The 19,221-nt window shown below is 41.0% G+C and overlaps 2 protein-coding genes across 6 annotated transcripts in view; one reads left to right on the top strand and one right to left on the bottom strand.

Annotated features, from left to right (window-relative positions):
- Positions 1 to 4,939: 4,939 nt before the first annotated feature.
- Positions 4,940 to 16,234, top strand: ccdc66 (coiled-coil domain containing 66). The gene is made up of 21 exons (XM_080026002.1): positions 4,940 to 5,068; positions 5,525 to 5,583; positions 5,792 to 5,814; positions 5,992 to 6,219; positions 6,417 to 6,645; positions 7,111 to 7,237; positions 7,405 to 7,499; positions 7,811 to 7,866; positions 8,480 to 8,572; positions 9,070 to 9,204; positions 9,822 to 10,075; positions 10,403 to 10,484; positions 10,878 to 11,048; positions 11,241 to 11,316; positions 11,460 to 11,546; positions 11,883 to 12,069; positions 12,478 to 12,661; positions 13,319 to 13,371; positions 13,770 to 13,939; positions 14,632 to 14,762; positions 15,198 to 16,234. Exons 1-21 carry the CDS (start codon positions 5,058 to 5,060, stop codon positions 15,297 to 15,299), a joined length of 2,553 nt encoding a protein of 850 aa, XP_079882128.1. The 5' UTR covers positions 4,940 to 5,057; the 3' UTR covers positions 15,300 to 16,234.
- Positions 16,235 to 16,549: 315 nt separating this feature from the next.
- The window catches only part of tasora (transcription activation suppressor a), a 28,031-nt gene continuing 25,359 nt past the window's right edge, over positions 16,550 to 19,221 (bottom strand). For 4 of the 5 annotated variants that reach the window (XM_080026151.1, XM_080026152.1, XM_080026153.1 and 1 more), the window contains one exon: positions 16,550 to 18,823. In XM_080026151.1, coding sequence (XP_079882277.1) covers positions 18,181 to 18,823 — 643 coding nt within the window. In that variant the 3' untranslated portion in view covers positions 16,550 to 18,180. The remainder of the gene's footprint in view (positions 18,824 to 19,221) is intronic. The other variant, XM_080026154.1, reaches the window with a different exon arrangement.

Raw genomic sequence — 19,221 nt, 5'->3', positions numbered from 1 at the left:
CAAAATTTCCAAATTCTCTGATTTCAGCTTCTCAAATTTGAATATTTTCTGGTTTCTTTAATCCTATTATGACAGTAGACTGAAATATTTGTGTGTTTTGGACATAACAATACATTTGAGGACGTCAACATGGGCTTTGGAAAATTGATCAACATTTTTCACCATTTTCTGACATTTTACGTACCAAAACACTAATCGATTAATAATCGATTAACCGAGAAAATAATCGACAGATTATTCGATTATCAAAATAATCGTTAGTTGCAGCCCTACTTTCTACTCAAACATTTGCCTATAAATAGTAAAACAAGAGACACTGAACATTTGGAGTGGTCTCTTAATTTGTTCCAGAGCTGTATGTACACTCTCAAATCTCTCTAGGTCGTCCTCAGACGAGCCCTCCATCGTTGCTTCCAGCTACTTTCTCGCTAACCCTTGGTATTCCTTCATACAGGATATTGTTGGTAACATGTGTGCTCTTGCTGATGTTAAGTACTGCACACAGCATCCTGGTGTAGCACCCGTCTAGAGACTTCTGCAAGGTTGGCTTCAGGGACCAGGATTCATGCCGTAGAGGAGAACAGACTCTATCGTTGCATAGAAGAAGCAAGTTCTCAAGTTTTATGTTTTTGGTTCAACACACCTGGTATTTTTTATACTGTTCAACACATCCGAAACAACTGTTAAGGCAAGAGACTATACAGGCACCTGTCAATTATGAGATGTTTTTCTTCCGTAACATGTCTCCTTCCATACCAGGGGAAATCAAAAATCCAAAATATACATTTAGGTGTTTCTTTCACTAAACCGTGTCTGTATATTTCTCCTATACAACCATCTTTAACGGCCATCAACTCAACATACTCTATAATACTTATTTTAACAAATTTCAAATTCTAAACCACTTAGTTACTGTACATCAACTCAACCTTATTAGCACGATTCTGAAGGTTATTACAGAAGGATTTGTTCATACGTTGTTAACTGTCTGATTTATGATGCATTTTGTTACTAAAAACACACCCTATTGTCTTGCCTTAAACCCTATTCAAAGTGAAGATGTTCCTATATAGGTACTTGCTATAGATGGCATGGACTCACTCGTATGTTTTGAGTAGAAGCAGTGCGCTCCAGATGTTGGCTGCTTGCCTCGAAAAGCAAAAAAAAAATCTAATTGTATAGTCTTAGTCTGAATTATACCTCGGCTGGTTGACACTGGTTTGTCTGTCACACAGTGTTTTAGCGACAGGACACGCTGATGTTATAGGAACAGACGCCAAGTTGGACTGAGGTTTGTTTACATACTGCAAGTGAGAGACAGTAGTGTAGGAGAAAGAGTTGAGTATGTGATGAATACTTGTTCTCCATCTCGGCTCTGGTTGAGGTGATAAAATGATACAGTTAGGAGCAGTCGAGGTGCGTCACTAGAATAGAAATAAATACGAGAACATTTTAATTCACTTCGAAGTGTCTGGAACTTTTTTTCTGGCCCACTTCACCAATCTCATAAACAGTTCACAGTATATCGGTTAAACCATTTAACTTATTAAATTGATCAGGTATTGGCCAAATTTCGAACAAATACAGATTTTTTTGTGTTATCTATATGAACCTGAAATGTGTGTGTATCTGCTTAGTTATGTAGATAATGGGGAGACAGAGAGAGAGGGGGGATGACCTGCAGTAAAGGTCAACAGGTTGGACGCGAACCCGCGACCACGGCAACGAAAGGCCGGATCCAATATGGTACGCGCTCTATCCACTACGCCACCGGAGCGCCCCAATAGCTGCTTAGTTATATGAGATATGATATCTATCTGTGAATATTTAGTAGGTATCAGCCTGGCCATATTTAGGTAGCGCTTTGGTATTTGTTTCAGAATGAGGAGACAACGAGTGTAACTGGAGCGTTGCTAATCCATAAACAATGACCACAAACACTCACAGGAGCAGCTGATGTTTCAGAGTCACTGCACGATGAAATTTAGATAAACATTCTGTTGTCCCAAGGGAGAATTCTTGTCCCGCAAAACTATATTTAATGGAGATTTTTATTCTACTTTACAATCCCAAATTTTGAGTGGACACATGGGCTGAGTTTGAAACGGCCTACTAACGTCCTCCCTCCTACATACTCAACAAATATATAGTACATACTGTCTACTTAAAGATCGATTGTTTATGCGAGGTTCATTGGACCGTTTAGACCTGAAGTATACAGAAGCAAAAAATAAAAATAAAAATAAACGCCTGTGTCGTTTGAAAAGACGCAATGCATGATGGGGCGGTTGAGTAGGAAAAGAATCCTATTGATCCATACAAAAAATCTTCCCGGAAGTAAGTACTCATCCGGGCATTTCTCACCAACAAAAACTTGCATACACAACCACAACATACTCAAATTTAGTCAAATTTAGTATGAGTAAGACGTCACGTTAGTATGGCTTTTCCAACACAGTCTCGCTCTTCCTTGACATCCACTGATAGTGAGAGAAACCAGAGGCAGACAGAGAGGAAATAACCTTTTTTCCTTTCCCATAAAACGGTATAAATATTGTAATACAGTCATCATCAATCACTAGTGAGCCCAGCTGGTTTTCATGCAGTTAATTCAACATTATATACAGACAGAGCCTATAAACCACATCCTCAGTAAATCCTCCAGACTCTCATTGACAGACAGAACAATAGACATTTTCAATTTCCATAGTTTTCATTTAGCTTTGCCTTACTTTTGCACTCTTTAGAATGTATGTATTGTATAAATAACTTTCTTTTTTTAACCTTGTACCTATTGTACCTTGGGTAGGAGAGAAACTTTTTCCGATTCCTTTGAACTATACTGTATGTCCGGCACATATTGCAAAAATTGACAATATATTTGACTTGACTAGATTCCATTGTCTATTTAAAGCACTCGTGTAGTACATGCATGTAATCTCTATCTTCGAGCTGCATTCTTTGAATGGAAGGTGCTATAAATAAATAAGGTTTATTATGATTATATGTATTATTACTTTATATTGTATGGACTATAAACAGGAGTAAGCAGCATTGTCAATGATCACACACTCCCTTATTCAACCTCAACCAGAGTCGCTAAAGATTCTATGTCAACATACCATGTAGCTGGTAATAAAAATTGAGTTACCACAGATAACTTGCCATAATACATTGACCTACTCCATCTGAATCCAATAAAGAACAGCCTCCATAACGACCTGAATTATAATTACACAGAGCTAGCTTCAGGCTAATTTAAAACTTTAGGGACCTAATGATCTCAATCTATTAAAATGTATTATAGACCATATTCACACAGAAAAAAAAAATTGCGTCAAAGGGATGTAGCCTCCATCAGCATAAGCAAAATACAAAGAAGATAACACCAGCACAACAAACCATATAAAAACAAATTGCCGACTTCATATAAAGTGTTAATAACAAAAATGACATAGATAGTGCCATGTGATAAAATGCATGTACAACTAAATATAAAAACGATACTCACAGTGACTGGTTACATTTTCTGTTACCATAGTGAGGTATTCAGGACAGAAACTAGGTGATTTTACTAGATGCAAAGAGGTGTGTTTTGAGTTTGAGCCCGGCTTCCAGTGTAAGCCTGTCTATAACGTTTACAGGTGTTGTTGTTGTCCGTTAGCGGTAATTACGCGTTCATAATAGACTGCTTAGTGCCATATTACTGTCCAGCTTCTTGACCTTAGCCTGACAACACGCTAGCTACCAGCGAGCTAAATCCGCTCCAATCATTTTAAATCATCTTAGAATTTAAAAAGTAAAACTTCAAACCTCTTCATGTCATGTCGCATTTTAACACCTGCCCCTCGTCTTGTTTACCGGCTGCTCGGTGTCCCGTACACGGACGGAAAACACTGCCGTTTGTTCGACACTAACTGCCGTTTAAGTAGCATCGCACGCTAACGCTAGCCACAAAGCTAACATCACGGTTTGACGTTACGCAGTGTCTCCCGTTAGAGGCACGAGCTGTCACCGGAACAACATACCTTAACGTCAACGATAGCCGGTAGGTCTTGGTGAGTGTGGTTGTGCTTCAGAGCTTCATGGATGTCGTTACCCGGTATCCAAACTCACTAACGGCGGAGAAAAAACATCTCAGGAGGCTAACGTCATTACAATAAAGCTAACGCAGCCTGTTTGGCTTTTAGGGTTCATTTGCGTGACAGCGGCCCTCTGGCGCCACCTACAGCCGACCGAAAGTCTCTGCCGCTCGGCCTTCAGTCCTCATCCACACCGCCTCCTCCTCCACGGGCTGCGGGTGGTATTATGCCGAGGTCTGCCTGCCTGCCAAGCCAAGCAAAGCACCTCAGCCTCAGCCTAGGCCGTAACCATGTAGTTCTCTGGGGTTTCCACAGAAACATAAAACATTTGAAAACATATGCCCTACCATTTATACAATATACAAACTTATGCGATGAATTTGCTGTCCCTCCTTTCTTGTAGGTCATAGTTGAGATGAGAGAATAATAAAGCAGTAAAAAATAATACTTGGACCGGTAAAAAATAATATTAACAACAGTAATGGCAATTTGTTGAGTTGAATTATGATTGATGATAAAATATATTTGATCAGTAATATTTAGCCTTTATTTAGGCTATATTTTTTAAATCAATATATGAGGGAGAAAAATATGAGCAAATTTCAATATTGGCGGGGATATGTCATAGTAATCTTTAATTTTGGGTGGTTGCTCCAGGGTTGCTCCCATAGTTTTTGAATAAATTCCCATTTTCCGTGAATGCAACATCCTCTAACGTAAACCTCCAAATGAAGACATATGATTGGCCGTTACTTTAACAGTTAAAAAAATAACCAGCCAATCGGTGAAGCCGTTCTTCGTCGTTGTCAGCAACCAACGTACACAGGAAACTGGAATGTGACAGGGCGGTGCGGTCAGTCCAAAGCTGCACAGTAGCGCTGTTATTTACATTATAAATTACTCGCTGACCGGCTGTTGCTGTTTATAAGGTTGTCTGTGAACACACCGCCGTATTGGGTCTTATCTCCGGTCGGCATGAATCTCGGGTAAGTCTATTTTTCTTCAAATAACCACCTGCTAGCCATGCTAACATGTTGACCTAGTCGTGTGTCGCAGTGAAATACAGTAGGTTTATTTTATACCGTTGAACAAACTACAACAACGTTTCGTAACAAACGCAACATTACAATCACACGTGCACATTGCAGCTGATAAAAGCATGTCGTGGCTATAGGCTAACCGGCAGAGATTATACTGAAAGTCAAACACTGAGATGTAAACATTGTTCCTGAAATCAACAATGTCTTGAATCGATCTTACCACAGTCTTGAAAATGCTAAAACATGGGGAGTACGATTTTTACAACAAGCGTTCTCCATAATCGCTGCCTCCAGCCTTAAAAAGATAAAGAGCTGGTACTTGAAACAACATGAAGAATACAATATTACTTTAAGTCAGCTTATTACGTTGATGTTATTGTGTTTCCACCTCTCTCTCCATAGAGACGGCCTGCTGTTTGAACTTGAGAATGGAAAACCCAAGTTGATTTTACTCAGTCATGGTGAGACCTTCTTTCGGCTTTTATAATTTGTAGTTTTCAAACGGAAAATGTAATCACATATTTGCTTTTCTTTTTAGGCCCATACTTTGAATTAAATGTATCCGTATGATTTCAACACTTGAATATTTTCAATGGTTGGTACGAACATGTTGACTATAGTCTTTATTTTGTTGCACTGCCTTACTGTCATGTCTGTCTTCCACTACAGGCGTTAAGAAGAATCCAGCAAAGGTAGGAATCATTTTTACAGCCTGGCTATTACATTATATCTGTATCCAGATAACATAGTGAGTGTCTACAACATACTATTGGCATACTATAAACATAATGCTGTATAAAGCAAAGTTGTATGTTTTTATTTTTCATAATTTGATCTGATCTGATTTAATTTATCTTGGGTCCCAGCAGCTGTCCTGTAGATCCAGAGCGGGTACCGTCCTGAGCTCGAGGCAGCCGTCCTGTGTGGAGGAGGGGCAGGGAGGGGAACGTCCCGCCCGGATACAGGCAGCGAGACACAGAGAGACCAGGAGCAAGGCAGGAGGAGGAGGAAACACCACTGCAGGGAGAAACACCACTCAGACATTATTGAGGAATCATGAGCATGAGAAAGAAAGCAGCGTCAAAGCTGTGGCTAAGGTAAGTGTCACACTGCGTCCTGTTTATTTCCTTCACTCTTGACCTATTGACAGCATACTTATCTGCTGTGTGTGTGTGTGGGTGTATGTGTCCGTGTGTGCGTCTGTGTGTGTCCGTGTGTACCTCTGCGTCTGTGTCCGTATGTGTGTGTGTGTGCGTGTGTATGTGTCCGTGTTTGTCTGTGTTTGTGTGTGAAGGTGAAGCCCGACAGAAACAAACACAGCACTACTACTACTGACTCCCTGAGAGCCAATGAAAAGACAGCAAAGCCTGGTCACATGGGCACAACGACCAATGGGACAGTGCGACCGACCGACAGCGTTGTGTGTCTGACCAATGAGCAGCTGCAGCAGATCCTCAGCTCGGTCCAGACATCCAGCAATGGCCGACACCCACCAGAGCAGCACGGGACCCCGGGGAGTCTGGGTAAGGGTAGGGTTAACAGTAGCTGGCTTTCCATCACCCTAATTGTATGTGCATTTTGAAGTATCACATCAACAAAACGGGTGATGAAAACGCCAACATTTAAATGAAAAAAAAAAAAAACTAAGAAAAAACTCACTTACACTCACTTGAGGTTCTTTCTGAATCATGCTAAATAAAAAATAAAAAAAGTAAATGTGGAAATTGGGAGATGGAAAGACATTTGTGGACTGAGTTCTGACGTAGTGAACATTCAACACAAGTGACTGATCAGCTGTTTGGTCGTCGCATTGCCCTTGCTGCTACGTGCATCATTATCTCTACATAACGTCTTGGTCTCCAGATAGCAGTAAACATGGAGAAAACTATAGCACTACACTTCACTGAAAGGACAATAACAACTCGCCCAATTGAAACCAATCCCTGTAGACCTCTCTTCATGTTTGTCAATTTAAACATCTTTTTCAGGAAATCAAACTGTCTCAACATCAACACCCAGCGCCTCAAATAATAAAGGGCGCGCTGTCGAGATGAAAGAGGAGGACAGAGGAGGAAGAACGGATTTGACTGGAAGCTCACCGGATAAAGACAACAGGTAGGTTGCTTGGGAGAAGATGTTAAGTTACGCAATTTACCCATTTGATTCTACAGTTCAAAACATGTTAGGAATATTAATGCAGTGCTCCTGTAGTGTGCTGATGTGTTTTTTTTTAGATATTTTAATTTGTAAAATGTTGGTTAAAAGCGTAATGTGTTGCGTAGGTTGTCTGGATGTCCGTTCAGCTGGCTGGAGGAGCAACACACAGAGAGCAGATCGGCCCTCGACGCCAAGAAGGCTCAGTGGAGGAGACAACTAGGTACACACACACACACACACTCACATGCACGCACGCCCGCACACACACACACACACACACACGCGCGCACACACACACACACACACACACGCAGTTCAAAATGCACATTAATGTTATTAATATATATAAAAGTTATTTCACATAGGAGATTTCTGTCTTTGTTTTTTATCTCTTGTATCAAATATGAAAAAATGTGATGTGATGTAACATTGTTTTCCATTCACCAATCAGGATTTACTTAACTGAGGCTTAAAAACTATAATTCTGACAAATTCAATGAGTGTATTTTGTTTGTTTATTTGTTTTTATAGACGAGCAAGTGGCCATGAAGCAGCAGCAGCAGCGTTTGGCTCCTGGCAGACTGCAGGTACCTCACATATTTCACCTCTCATCTCTAAAACTTATTTATTATTCTATTTGAACCTTTTTCTACTCCATGCCATCTTTTTATAATCTGTGTTCACTCCACCGTGAGCCAAGGTAACACAATTTCGTTTAATGGGTGCACTAGTGCATTTATTGAATGACAATAAAAACAAGTCTAAGTCTGAAGTCAATTGTTTTGGTTGTTTTCCAATGACTGCAGCTTTGTCTACACCCTTTAACAAACTGTTTGTCTTTTTGAAATGTGGGGCTGATACCCTTTGATACCACACATGACGATGAAGAGTGTTTTGGTAGATGAAACCTGTAACCCAAGTCAACTGGAGAAGCCCAGACTGACATTTGATCAGACTGCAAGTTTTTCCTTTCATAAAATATTTAATAATAGGTATTTATCGTGTGTGTGTGTGTGTGTGTGTGTGTGTGTGTGTGTGTGTGTGTGTGTGTGTGTGTGTGTGTGTGTGTGTGTGTGTGTGTGTGTGTGTGTGTGTGTGTGTGTGTGTGTGTGTGTGTGTGTGTGTGTGTGTGTGTGTGTGTGTGTGTGTGTGTGTGTGTGTGTGTGTGTGTGTGTGTGTGTGTGTGTGTGTGTGTTTCAGGCTGAGGAGGACACAGAGAGTGTGTTGTCAGTTCAGAGCTCCGTCAGTCACAGAGAAATACCAGCAGCCATCAGATCCAGCCTCAGACTCGGGGTAAATCTGTCAGCTGTCTCTCGCAGTGAACACAATGAGTGAAAACCTTCTTAAAAACACCAGCAATTCTTCAGTATTAATGAGAATTAGCTATCCATTCTTTAAACACATAACCTATAAACAAGGTTCTCCATTCACAAGACATTTTAGAAATCCGGTTAATGGTAATATGTCAGTGTCTTCATTGCATATCATGCCCAAAAGAAAAATCCATTTGCATATTATTGACACACATACACACATGTAACAAGCAGCCCAACAAAACACTTCAATGGAAAGGGTGGTGATATAAATAAAGTGTGTGTGTGTGTGTGTGTGTGTGTGTGTGTGTGTGTGTGTGTGTGTGTGTGTGTGTGTGTGTGTGTGTGTGTGTGTGTGTGTGTGTGTGTGTGTGTGTGTGTGTGTGTGTGTGTGTGTGTGTGTGTGTGTGTGTGTGTGTGTGTGTGTGTGTGTGTGTGTGTGTGTGTGTGTGTGTGTGTGTGTGTGTGTGTGTGTAGGAGGTTGTGCCCATGGCGGAGGTGCAGAGTTTGGGGCGGAGGGAGCAGCAGAGGAGGCGCTGGCTGGAGGAACTGGACCGACAGAGAGACGAGACCACGGAGCGCAAGAGGAGAGAGAAACTGATCCACAGCCAGGTACAGGAGAGAGACATACAACAATGTCTGCTTGTTGTACGTCTTTTGCCTTGTTAAGCAGCTTTGAGTTTCTATAAAAGCTAAATAAGTTTAATCTATTTATTAATATTAATGTTTTGTAATTCACTCTTAAAGGGACACTGTGTAACATTTTAAGTAATTTATTAGCTACAATCAATATCCTCATTCATAAATATGTCCTCATTGGTGTAAAATCAACTCTGCCAATAATCTGAATTATCCTCCTGAGCGGAGAATTACAAATATTAATATTACATTTTGTACATTGAGCAGGCAAGTCTTATGGAGGAATCCATGTTTTTGTAATGTCATCAGGTGCATTGTTTAAATGTAGAATTGTTCTTGTCCTTGAAGACCACTGTAGCTTCTGTTATTATTCAAAAGGGGTGGGGTTACCCAGGGAGCGTTTCATTCTAGAACTTTTTAGACATTTCTTGATGATGTCATATTACACACTGCACCTCTAACTATTCATATACAGTATTCCTGTGTTTTAAGATGAACTCATGGTCATTAGATTTCTTTGTTCAAGACTTTGATTTGATATTATTTTACCTTTTTATATTTACTTATTTTTTTGTGATGTTTCTCTGCAGACAGAGGACCACGAACTCTGGGCGTCTCACTTTGACTCTCTGCACAGAAAGCCTCTTGTCCAGTCTGCAGCCCCCTCAGCCCCATCAGTCCCCCCTCCTGCCCCGTCTATGGCCCCGTCTGTAGGCCCGTCCCGTGGGGAGTGGGAACCTTCCTCCAGCCTCTCTCTGGTCTGGGACGCCATGAGCAGCTGTGGAGCGGAGAGCGTTGGTGGAGTCAGCGTGGACACAACCAGCAGACACCCCACCACAGCAGGGTGAGTTATGGTTCACATTATATGTACAATATATATTCGACTCTGAATATATTGTTGCTCTTTTATCCCTGTAGCATTGCAAATTGTATTATTTCAGTCATTCCCTCTTTATTATTCCTCTGTTTTATTTTTCTTCTGGAATTCTTTTCTATGAAAATCTTCCTATGGACAAGGGTTAAGAATTAGCATATATGCTAAAACACTCACACAATTCATCTGGTTCCTCCAATGTAATTCTAATCTAACTAGAACTAACTAGAGAAGGCAGGATTGATGAATGGATAAACAGCTCTTAATATGGTGATTGTTGTTGTGTGTTTCCTGCAGCTATCGGACCATGACGGCGCTGTTAGACCCGGCGGAGATAGAACAGAGAGAGAGGAGGAGGATCAAGCAGCAGGAGCAGCAGGTAGGAGGAGCTTCCTTTTAAAAAGTGGAGTCGGTGATTCTGGAGACTGCTTGCTCTCGAAATCACTTTTAGTCAAAATCAGTGAATTTCCCCTCAAGAGATCTGCTACCGGTCCGTACTGTGTTTGAACGCTGGAAAAAAATCTGATGTTATATATTACAAATCCTAGGCTCTGTAAACTAGTATATAAAGAAAGGGGCCCACCTGGCTAGAAACATGCCCATTTACTATGCTGTGAATTCACACAAAATATATTTTTTTTACACAGCACAGATAGATAGTGGATTGTAAGGAGAAATTCACTGATTTCAACTACAAAATTATTTTTTTTAAAAATTCCAGAATCACTGACTGCACCTTTAATATTGTCCTGCCTGTCTGTCTCTCCCTCAGCGGGCGATCGAGGCCCAGCTGGAGGAGCGTCGGGTTCAGAGAGAGAGAGAGGAGAGGAAGAGGAAAGAGGAAGAGGAGAAGGAAGAGAGAAGGCTGGAGCAGGAGAGAGAGATGCTAGGGAGACGCTACCAACTGGAGAAACAGAAGTTACAACACACAGTCAGTCAGACAGTCAGTGACACACACACACACACACACACACACACACACACACACACACACACACACACACACACACACACACACACACACACACACACACACACACATACACACACACACAAACATAAGACAAATGTTGCACTGAGGAGTGTTAAACATTTTTTTTTAAGTTTAATCATTGATGACTTCTCCGTCCTGCAGCTTCCGAGCCCTCAGGCCGAGCATCCAAAGAAAGAACGAGATGATAAAACACATCAGGACACATTGGAGCCCATCGGTGAGTAAAGCTAGTGCAATACACAGACCCACTGTAGGCTGGTGTGAAAGAAACTCTAACAGGTCTCAATGTGATGTAACAATGTGATTTACCTGTATAAATAAAGGTTAAAAAATAAAATAAAAAATGTCTGTGTTGAGCAGGTAACAGACAAGGGGAGTGTTTGGTTGAGGAAGAGGAGCATGTCAGCCCTTCACGCTCCGAATTCAAAGACACAGCTGTACAGACGGGTAACTCAACTTTTACTACTGCTGCTGCTGCTGCTGTGTGGGGAATGGTACTGCTGCTTCTACATCAGTGTTGAACTAAGAGTAAACTGATCCACTATTTCTACTATATCGGGGCTGATGAATATACTGTCCGATTTCATAATAATAATTTTTTTTAAATTGTTAGTGGTGAATTTACACCGCAATTCTGTGCAAAAAATATATTTTTTAAAGTTAACAAGTCTTAGCTAATTACACCTACAGTTTAAACATTAATATTTTTTTTATATTATTAATAATTTAACATAAATCTCTCTCTCTCTCTCGCTCTCTCTCTCGCTCTCTCTCTCTCTGTAGAAGCAGCTCCCTCTGTCCCGCCCATAGTCGACATTGCCCCGCCTCCAACCGGCCGTAACCGAGCAACAGGCAAAGAGAACGTGTGTCGGCCGAGAGACGGAGAAGGACGAGGTGATCTGTATGAAGCTTTCGCCAGGACGGACAAGAGCAGGAGAGACAAGAGGAGACCAGAGTGGAACACACAGAGGTAGACACACACACACACACACACACACACACACACACACACACACACACACACACACACACACACACACACACACACACACACACACACACACACAGAGAGAGGTACACACAATGCAAAGCAGGAGCTAACGAGGATCCTGAATAAACAAACACACATTGAAGAGCTCTGTGTTTGACAATCCTAGCTACACCTTAATACAACAGGCACCGTGAAGTGCTCCATAAAATAACAAGAAAAATAACCATATTGTTCAAAATTTAAATAAAATTCTAAAAGAAAAAAGTAATTTAGTAGTAATAAGACCAGTTCAAGATGTTTTCCAGGGCCTCCATACTGTCTTTAAGAATCAAAACCACAAGAAGTCAGTTTTTATTTCTTCTGTATTCGTACCTCTGTTCCTCTCAGACCGAGCCGTGGGTTCGTCCCGGCCTCGGAGCGTTACCCTGCGTCTCTCCAGAGGAACAGACAGGAGAGTCGCCTGAGGAGACAGAATGAGCTGCTGGCTCTGCAGGAGAGAGCCTGTGTGTCCCGGGCAGACCATCCCAACACAGACCCCCGCCTGGGCTCCAACCACACACACAACAGGAGGGTAGGGGCTAGTTTTATTTTACTTTACTCCTTTATTTCATTTTATTTTTATTTATTTCTGTTTATGTCTTGTGGTCTCGTATTGTATCACTTTGTGGTTCCTTGTATTGTCTCACATAAAATAAAATCTTAAAAAAAAATAAAAATAAAAAAAGGAAGGTAGGTGGGCTTTACTCTCACTGAAACCTCTCCCTCTAAATTTATGACAAACATTCCCTGCGTTCCAAGTTGCATACTATTTTTTCTTCCCTATACTACAAACTACAGCTCCCCATAAAAAGTACGTATTTTGCTTGCAATAGGCCTATGCTACAATTGGGACACCCTTATACTTGTATATTTATCCATAACATGGTGCCTTGAACTTTACTCATTTGCAAATATATCCGTCACATTGCTGGTTATTTTCACATGGAGGCTCTGTCGATTTGCGCAGTGCATTGTGGGTCAGAGTCGCCCAAAAGGCTGCTGATTTCCACACTGAAAATTGTGACCGAAGGTAGTAGGGCATCGGGATATTTTTATCATGCTGCATTTTACATCATGTATCGGGACATCCTAAATCTTTTTAAGTAGATAGTAAATAGCAGGAAAGTATGGGGATTGGAACGCAGCCATTTAACTGTTGTTTGTTTGATAATGAGCGTCTCTGTTTCAGGGGGAGGGTGTTTCCAGGGGACACAGCAGCTCTGCAGCCAATAACACTGACAGGTGAGCAGACGTATTACTGCTAAGACCTAGATTGAGTGAGGAATACTTTACATCAAGCTGAAAATGGCCCAAAACTGTGCTTGTCTCAAAGAATATATGTTTAAGTAGAGCAAATAGACTTACAGGGCTTGTTTATATATAATTCCAATTGCAGAAAATATCATTAACATTTTGTGTATAGAGAGATAAAGAGAAAATCACGAAATGTTGAGCGGTAACTCAAGTTAAAGCAAGCAAGTTTTTAAAACACAAACGATGCAAGGAATGTGTCAACATCTTTCCAACTTTACCACAGTCTTGAGCGGTGTCCCGTGGCCCTGATACTCTTCTGTTAATCTGGACAGTGAAGTGGTTTCATGTTCCTCTGTATTAAAGTGTCATATGGTTGTCTCCTCCAGGGGGCGCTCTCCCCCCGTCCCGGCCGTCAGACACAGACTCCAGACGGAGCAGACGGAGCAGACGGCCCCCCCTCCTCTGGTGGAGTTTGTTCCCTACAGACGCACTGATGAGGTGTTCAACATGGATCCACTGGAGCCGGCAGACACACCCCCACCTCACACACACACAGGTTAGAGAGACACGCACACACACACCCCCACCTCACACACACACACAGGTTAGAGAGACACGCACACACACACCCCCACCTCACACACACACACACAGGTTAGAGAGACACGCACACACACACCCCCACCTCACACACACACAGGTTAGAGAGACACGCAAACACACACACCTCACACACACACAGGTTAGAGAGAGAGAGGGTGACGCACGCACACATACACACACACACACACACACACACACACACAGGTTAGACACAGACTCACCCCCACTTCACACACACATACATACAGGCACACATGCACACAACACAGGTAAGAGAGAGAGAGAGCGCCCCACATGCACAAAGACACAGGTAAGAGACAGAGTGAGTGACACACACTCACCCCTACACCTGTTTATGCTTCACACCATTCATGTTACACCTGTTCATAATGTTAACCACTTATAACTTATAATTTACATCTGTACATATTGTGTTTACATATTTTAATTTCACACATTTAATTTCATTCTACATTTCTACATTCTACTTTACATTTATGTATCACACCTTGTCTCTTCAATGAAATGTTTTTGCATGCCTGACAGGACCGTCAGTCAAAAGATATTTTTACATACAGAACATCCTTAAATAAAGTAGTGAAATGACAGTATAGAGAAACAGAATGACTCTTTTCTCCTCATCAGAAGTGTCTCAGCGCCCGGCCTCCCCTCCCGCTGCTTCACACAGAGACCCTCTGCTCCATCCAGAGCTCAGACGCAACAACAACACACACAGACAACAGGAGATTCTGAGAGGACTGAACCAGCTACGGCAGGTAACGCACGCACACACACACACACACACACACACACAGCCCAGGTTCTAAAGTTTGACCAATACTATAGGTTGAACTAGCTACGACAGGTAACACAGACAGACAGACAGACAGACAGACAGACAGACAGACAGACAGAGCTCAGGTTCTAAAGTTCGACCAACACTCTAGATTTTGGACTTTAAAGTTGAAATTATTAGTTTATTAATCAATATGAAATACCGGTAGTCAGTTATTTGCTCGTTTTAACTGCAATATTTCCTTCAGTGTTCTGAAAAGCGGCCATCAATAAAATGTATTATTGTTATTCTGAAACCAGGATACAAAGTTTAAAAGTGCAAAATCAGGATTCTCACAAAACCTGATCATGAACCGTATCCACACAATTATAACGTAGATTTCTAAATACATTTTCCTTTGTGTTTGTGTTTAAAGGGTTTATTACAGAAGCAGAGGGAGCTGGAGACGGACCATAACCCTCTACTGAAGCGCCATGACAACGAGCTCCGGTCGACCTCGGCAACGCACCACATGTGACCTCTGACCTCACAGTGTGTCGGGATGATGTCATAACACTACAGCGTTTCAACCGGTCGCCACGGACAACCTGCAGTGTTCTAGTTCTGACGACCAACACTCGGATACTAGATGTTAAATGTGCCAAAATGTAGTTTACTTCTCTGGATTGCGGAGTGCATCAGAGTGAATGTGACCGATCATCTTTATTTTGGGCAGTTTTTCCACCTGTCCTGGTTGTGATAAAAAGCCCAGTTAGTCCAACTGAACAAGAGACTATTCCCAACTCATAAAAGGTACTTTAGTTCTGTGTGAATCTACTGGTGTATTCACAAACATGAATTGTGTTATTAATGCAAAATGTTCCCGTCCTGTCTAATTATTTATTAAACATAATCTACCAATTAATTGTCAATACAGACATAAGCTTCAGCAAAATACCACAGAAAGTTGTGTTAAATTAGCACCGGAAATCTTACAAGGGAATACTGACGGAAGTGAAATGTGAGTTGCAGGTTCAACACTGTTTTTTTTTCTCTTCAGACCATGAGTTCTACCCATAGTCTGTCTGGTTCTACCTCACTTATAAACCTTTTACAGCATGAAGCTAAAACGCCACTAATGTTTTATTTCCTCCACTCGATAAGACAAACATCTCTTCTGCTGCTTACTAATTAATTTATGTTGATGAGCAATAATTCCTGTGAAGAATGAATTTTAGAATTGTTTTTAATGCACTTTGCATAAGAGACTGCACAAGACCGGTATCGAGTTCCACTTTTTTTCTTCTTGGTTGGAGACACAGTCGAATTGTTTAAATATTTTTTTTCTTGATCTATGAGCTTCCTGCAGGACAAGGAGCTTTAAACTTTCATTGTATGCCTCTGTGTTGTTTAATCTTCTGTTGTATCAGTCTATTCTTTTCTTAATTTATTGCAAATGTATTAAATATTAAAGTTTACTGAGACCCTTTACATGTCTTACAGCGGAAACTTGTTTTGATTTATTTCATTTCTCTTCTGTTACATTTTCAAACGTCTATTTAATAAAAGTGTGTGGGTCTTTAAAAACCTTGATAAAAGTTGATTTTTATTTATCACGACTAAAGTAAGATGAAAAAAAAACTTTTCCAAATGATTTCAAATCTTGTGTCTACAAGTTATTATCTTGTTCAAACAAAATTAAACATTTTTTTTTTTAAAAGGTTAAAAATAAATGAAATCTTCGCTCAATCTTACATCAAGAAAATCCGTGGGACAAACTCGCTGGTTTACACAGGCAAGTTTTAATACAAAAAAAACCCTTTGATGTAAAAAAAACAACTAAATAACATAAAAAAGACTTTTAAGTTAAAACCAGTCTGTTCCAGAGTTTAGACTTTCTAGTTTAAATTTACAACAGCAACTAAACACAAACCGGTCCGCAGGTCACAAACCAAAACATTCAGTACAAAAACCTTTTTTTTTTTTTACAAGACATAATGAGTCCTTTGGAAGACGAGTAAGGCATCTGTACATTTATTATTTACTTTAAAGTTCTTCCATAGTCTCAAGTTTCCAGTTTAAGAACCATGTTGCATGTGGGCGTCGTCAAAGAACATAGAAGCAGCTTGTGTTCACTGTAGAAATAGTCTATAACAGTTCCATATACAAAAGAAAATTAGTGGAATAACCATCAAGAGTTCCGGGCGTGTTTCTGAGAAAAAAAAACACAACTTGTATATCTCCCAGAGCGCGAAAAAAACCCTCAGTCAAACACAGCTGAGGTGGTGGTGGTGCATTCAGGAGAGCTGGGAACACAAATATCCAAACCGGAATCCGCCTTTTAACATTTTAAAGGCTCTTGAACTGTTAATGCCTTCAGTTGGACGAACTTCTCTCCGAGGAAGATTTGAAAAGCAAGTCCAGAAACTGACCGATGCATACATTTAACAAAACGTTTGCGAACATTTCCCTCCACAGGTTTTTTTTTTTTTTTTAAATCTTTTGTACAAATGGCGAAAGGGGAGATATGGCTTTGACTGGCTTGTTCATTGCTAAACAAGTCAACAGGTTAGTGGTCACAGTAGGTAACAAACAACCCAAGTGCTTTTTATTCTGGCCAAACGCTACAGCAGCAGATTGTTGTTATGATATGAAAGTGCTCTTAGTCCAGCCTTGCACTTACAACATGGCGTCATATGTACCCGCATGAAGTTCAGGTGGTACTGCAGATTTTTAGGTGTAAACTACAGAGTTTTTAGACAGTAAACATTTTACTTTGTCTGATGAATAGTATGTTGCTGGGATCATCATCGAATCCTGGGTCACTGAGAGGTTCATAAAAGTGGTTACAGAAAGGATATTTAAAAAAACAAAAGGAACCGAAAGGTAGATAACCGTTTTGGTGGGAAAAGTGGGGATGTAATGTGGGCGCAAAATAATTTAAAAAAAAGATGTATTTAGTAGAACAAAAAGGCAGAAGTCGATTCTGTTAATGTCAACACAATCTAGGATTGTCATACAAATTAAAATGTCAGTTTAAAAAAACAAAACATTAATTTGAACCCACAAAGCATCCATGTTGGAGAATTAACGTTATTTCTGGATGTCGTTGAAATGTCAAATTGTTCTCAGATTTTCATCTCAGACATCAGTATGAACTGTGTCATTTCCTGGATCAGACATCTTTCTGATTTAGTTTAGATAAATATTAAACCTTGTCCTCTTCATACGGACTGTGTTCCCTCCTTTTCTTCAGTGTAGCACCTTGTTAAAGTTCTTGGGCTGTGTGTGTTTCAACCTTGTCCCTTAACCATCATGGATCCTGCTCTCTTAAGACTTGGTGCTAGTGTTTTAGTTTTTCCTCCTCCAAGTGCATGAGAACTTTCAATCTGCTAATTTACCTAAAACTTCTACTCTCTCTACTGCCCATTAAAGCCCCCCCCTCCTCCTCTTGGGCCCCCTCTGAACCTGATGTTGCCCTGGGCTGCGGGGTTGGGATACCCTCCTAACAGACTGGGACGAGGGAACTCCCTAGCGGCCTGTTGAAAGCCCCAAAGCAGAGGGTTAACTGTGGGTGCCATTCCCCTGGGCCAGACGGGCGAGGGTCCCAAAAGGCTCCTTATTCCCCCCATGACGTGACCTTGTCCGTGGGTGAAATTGGGCTGCTGTGCTAGTCTGGGTATGTGGTGGGGCATCGTTAGGCGCAGGGCCCTATGCTGTGGGTTGCTAAGGTGCTGTAGATGTTGCGGGCTGTTGCTAAGGTGTTGTTGTATGTGTTGTGGACTGTTGCTAATGTGTGCTTGTATGTGTTGCGGGCTGTTGCTAAGGAGTTGTTGTTGTGTGTGTTGCGGGCTGTTGCTAAGGAGTTGTTGGGTCCGTTGTAGTCGGGGCAGAGCGGGTCTCGGCACTTCCTTCGGTTCTTCTTTTACCTTGACGATAGTTCCTATTACCTTGGCGACGCTGGGAGTTGCCGCGGCGCTAGAGCAAGGCGGCGGAGTTACTTTTTCTTCTTCTTCTTCTGTTTTTATTGTGCGGTCCAGGGGGAGGGACGGTGTGACGCTACTGGGAGAAAACAATCAGAGGTTCAGTTTAGTGTAAAGGGGCAAAGTGCAGGACATTTATGATCCTGTTGACTTACTATCTGATCAGACAATTCCCTGATTAAAAAGTGTGGTTTGCCAAATGTAGATTGAATTTAATTGTGTTATAATACAGCTGTTTGTAAATTCAGCTTTTTCAACCTTTGGGATTTTACTTTCCAATGTATCCAAACAAGTATTGTATAAGCTCTAGACATTAAACAAATTATGTAGCCTATGTGTTATAGTTGGTGTTCTTGTCGCACAATTAAAATAAATAAACCTAATTGCCATTATTTGGACAATTAGGATATCATTTTCGATATTTAAACCTGCAGTGTGTAGAATTTGGGGTTTTATTTCCTAGCAGATTTTGTAGAA

The sequence above is a fragment of the Ammodytes marinus genome (genome assembly GCF_949987685.1).
Source record: "Ammodytes marinus genome assembly, chromosome: 4".
Lineage (NCBI taxonomy): Eukaryota > Metazoa > Chordata > Actinopteri > Uranoscopiformes > Ammodytidae > Ammodytes > Ammodytes marinus.
This window is presented reverse-complemented; position numbering and strand designations above follow the sequence as displayed.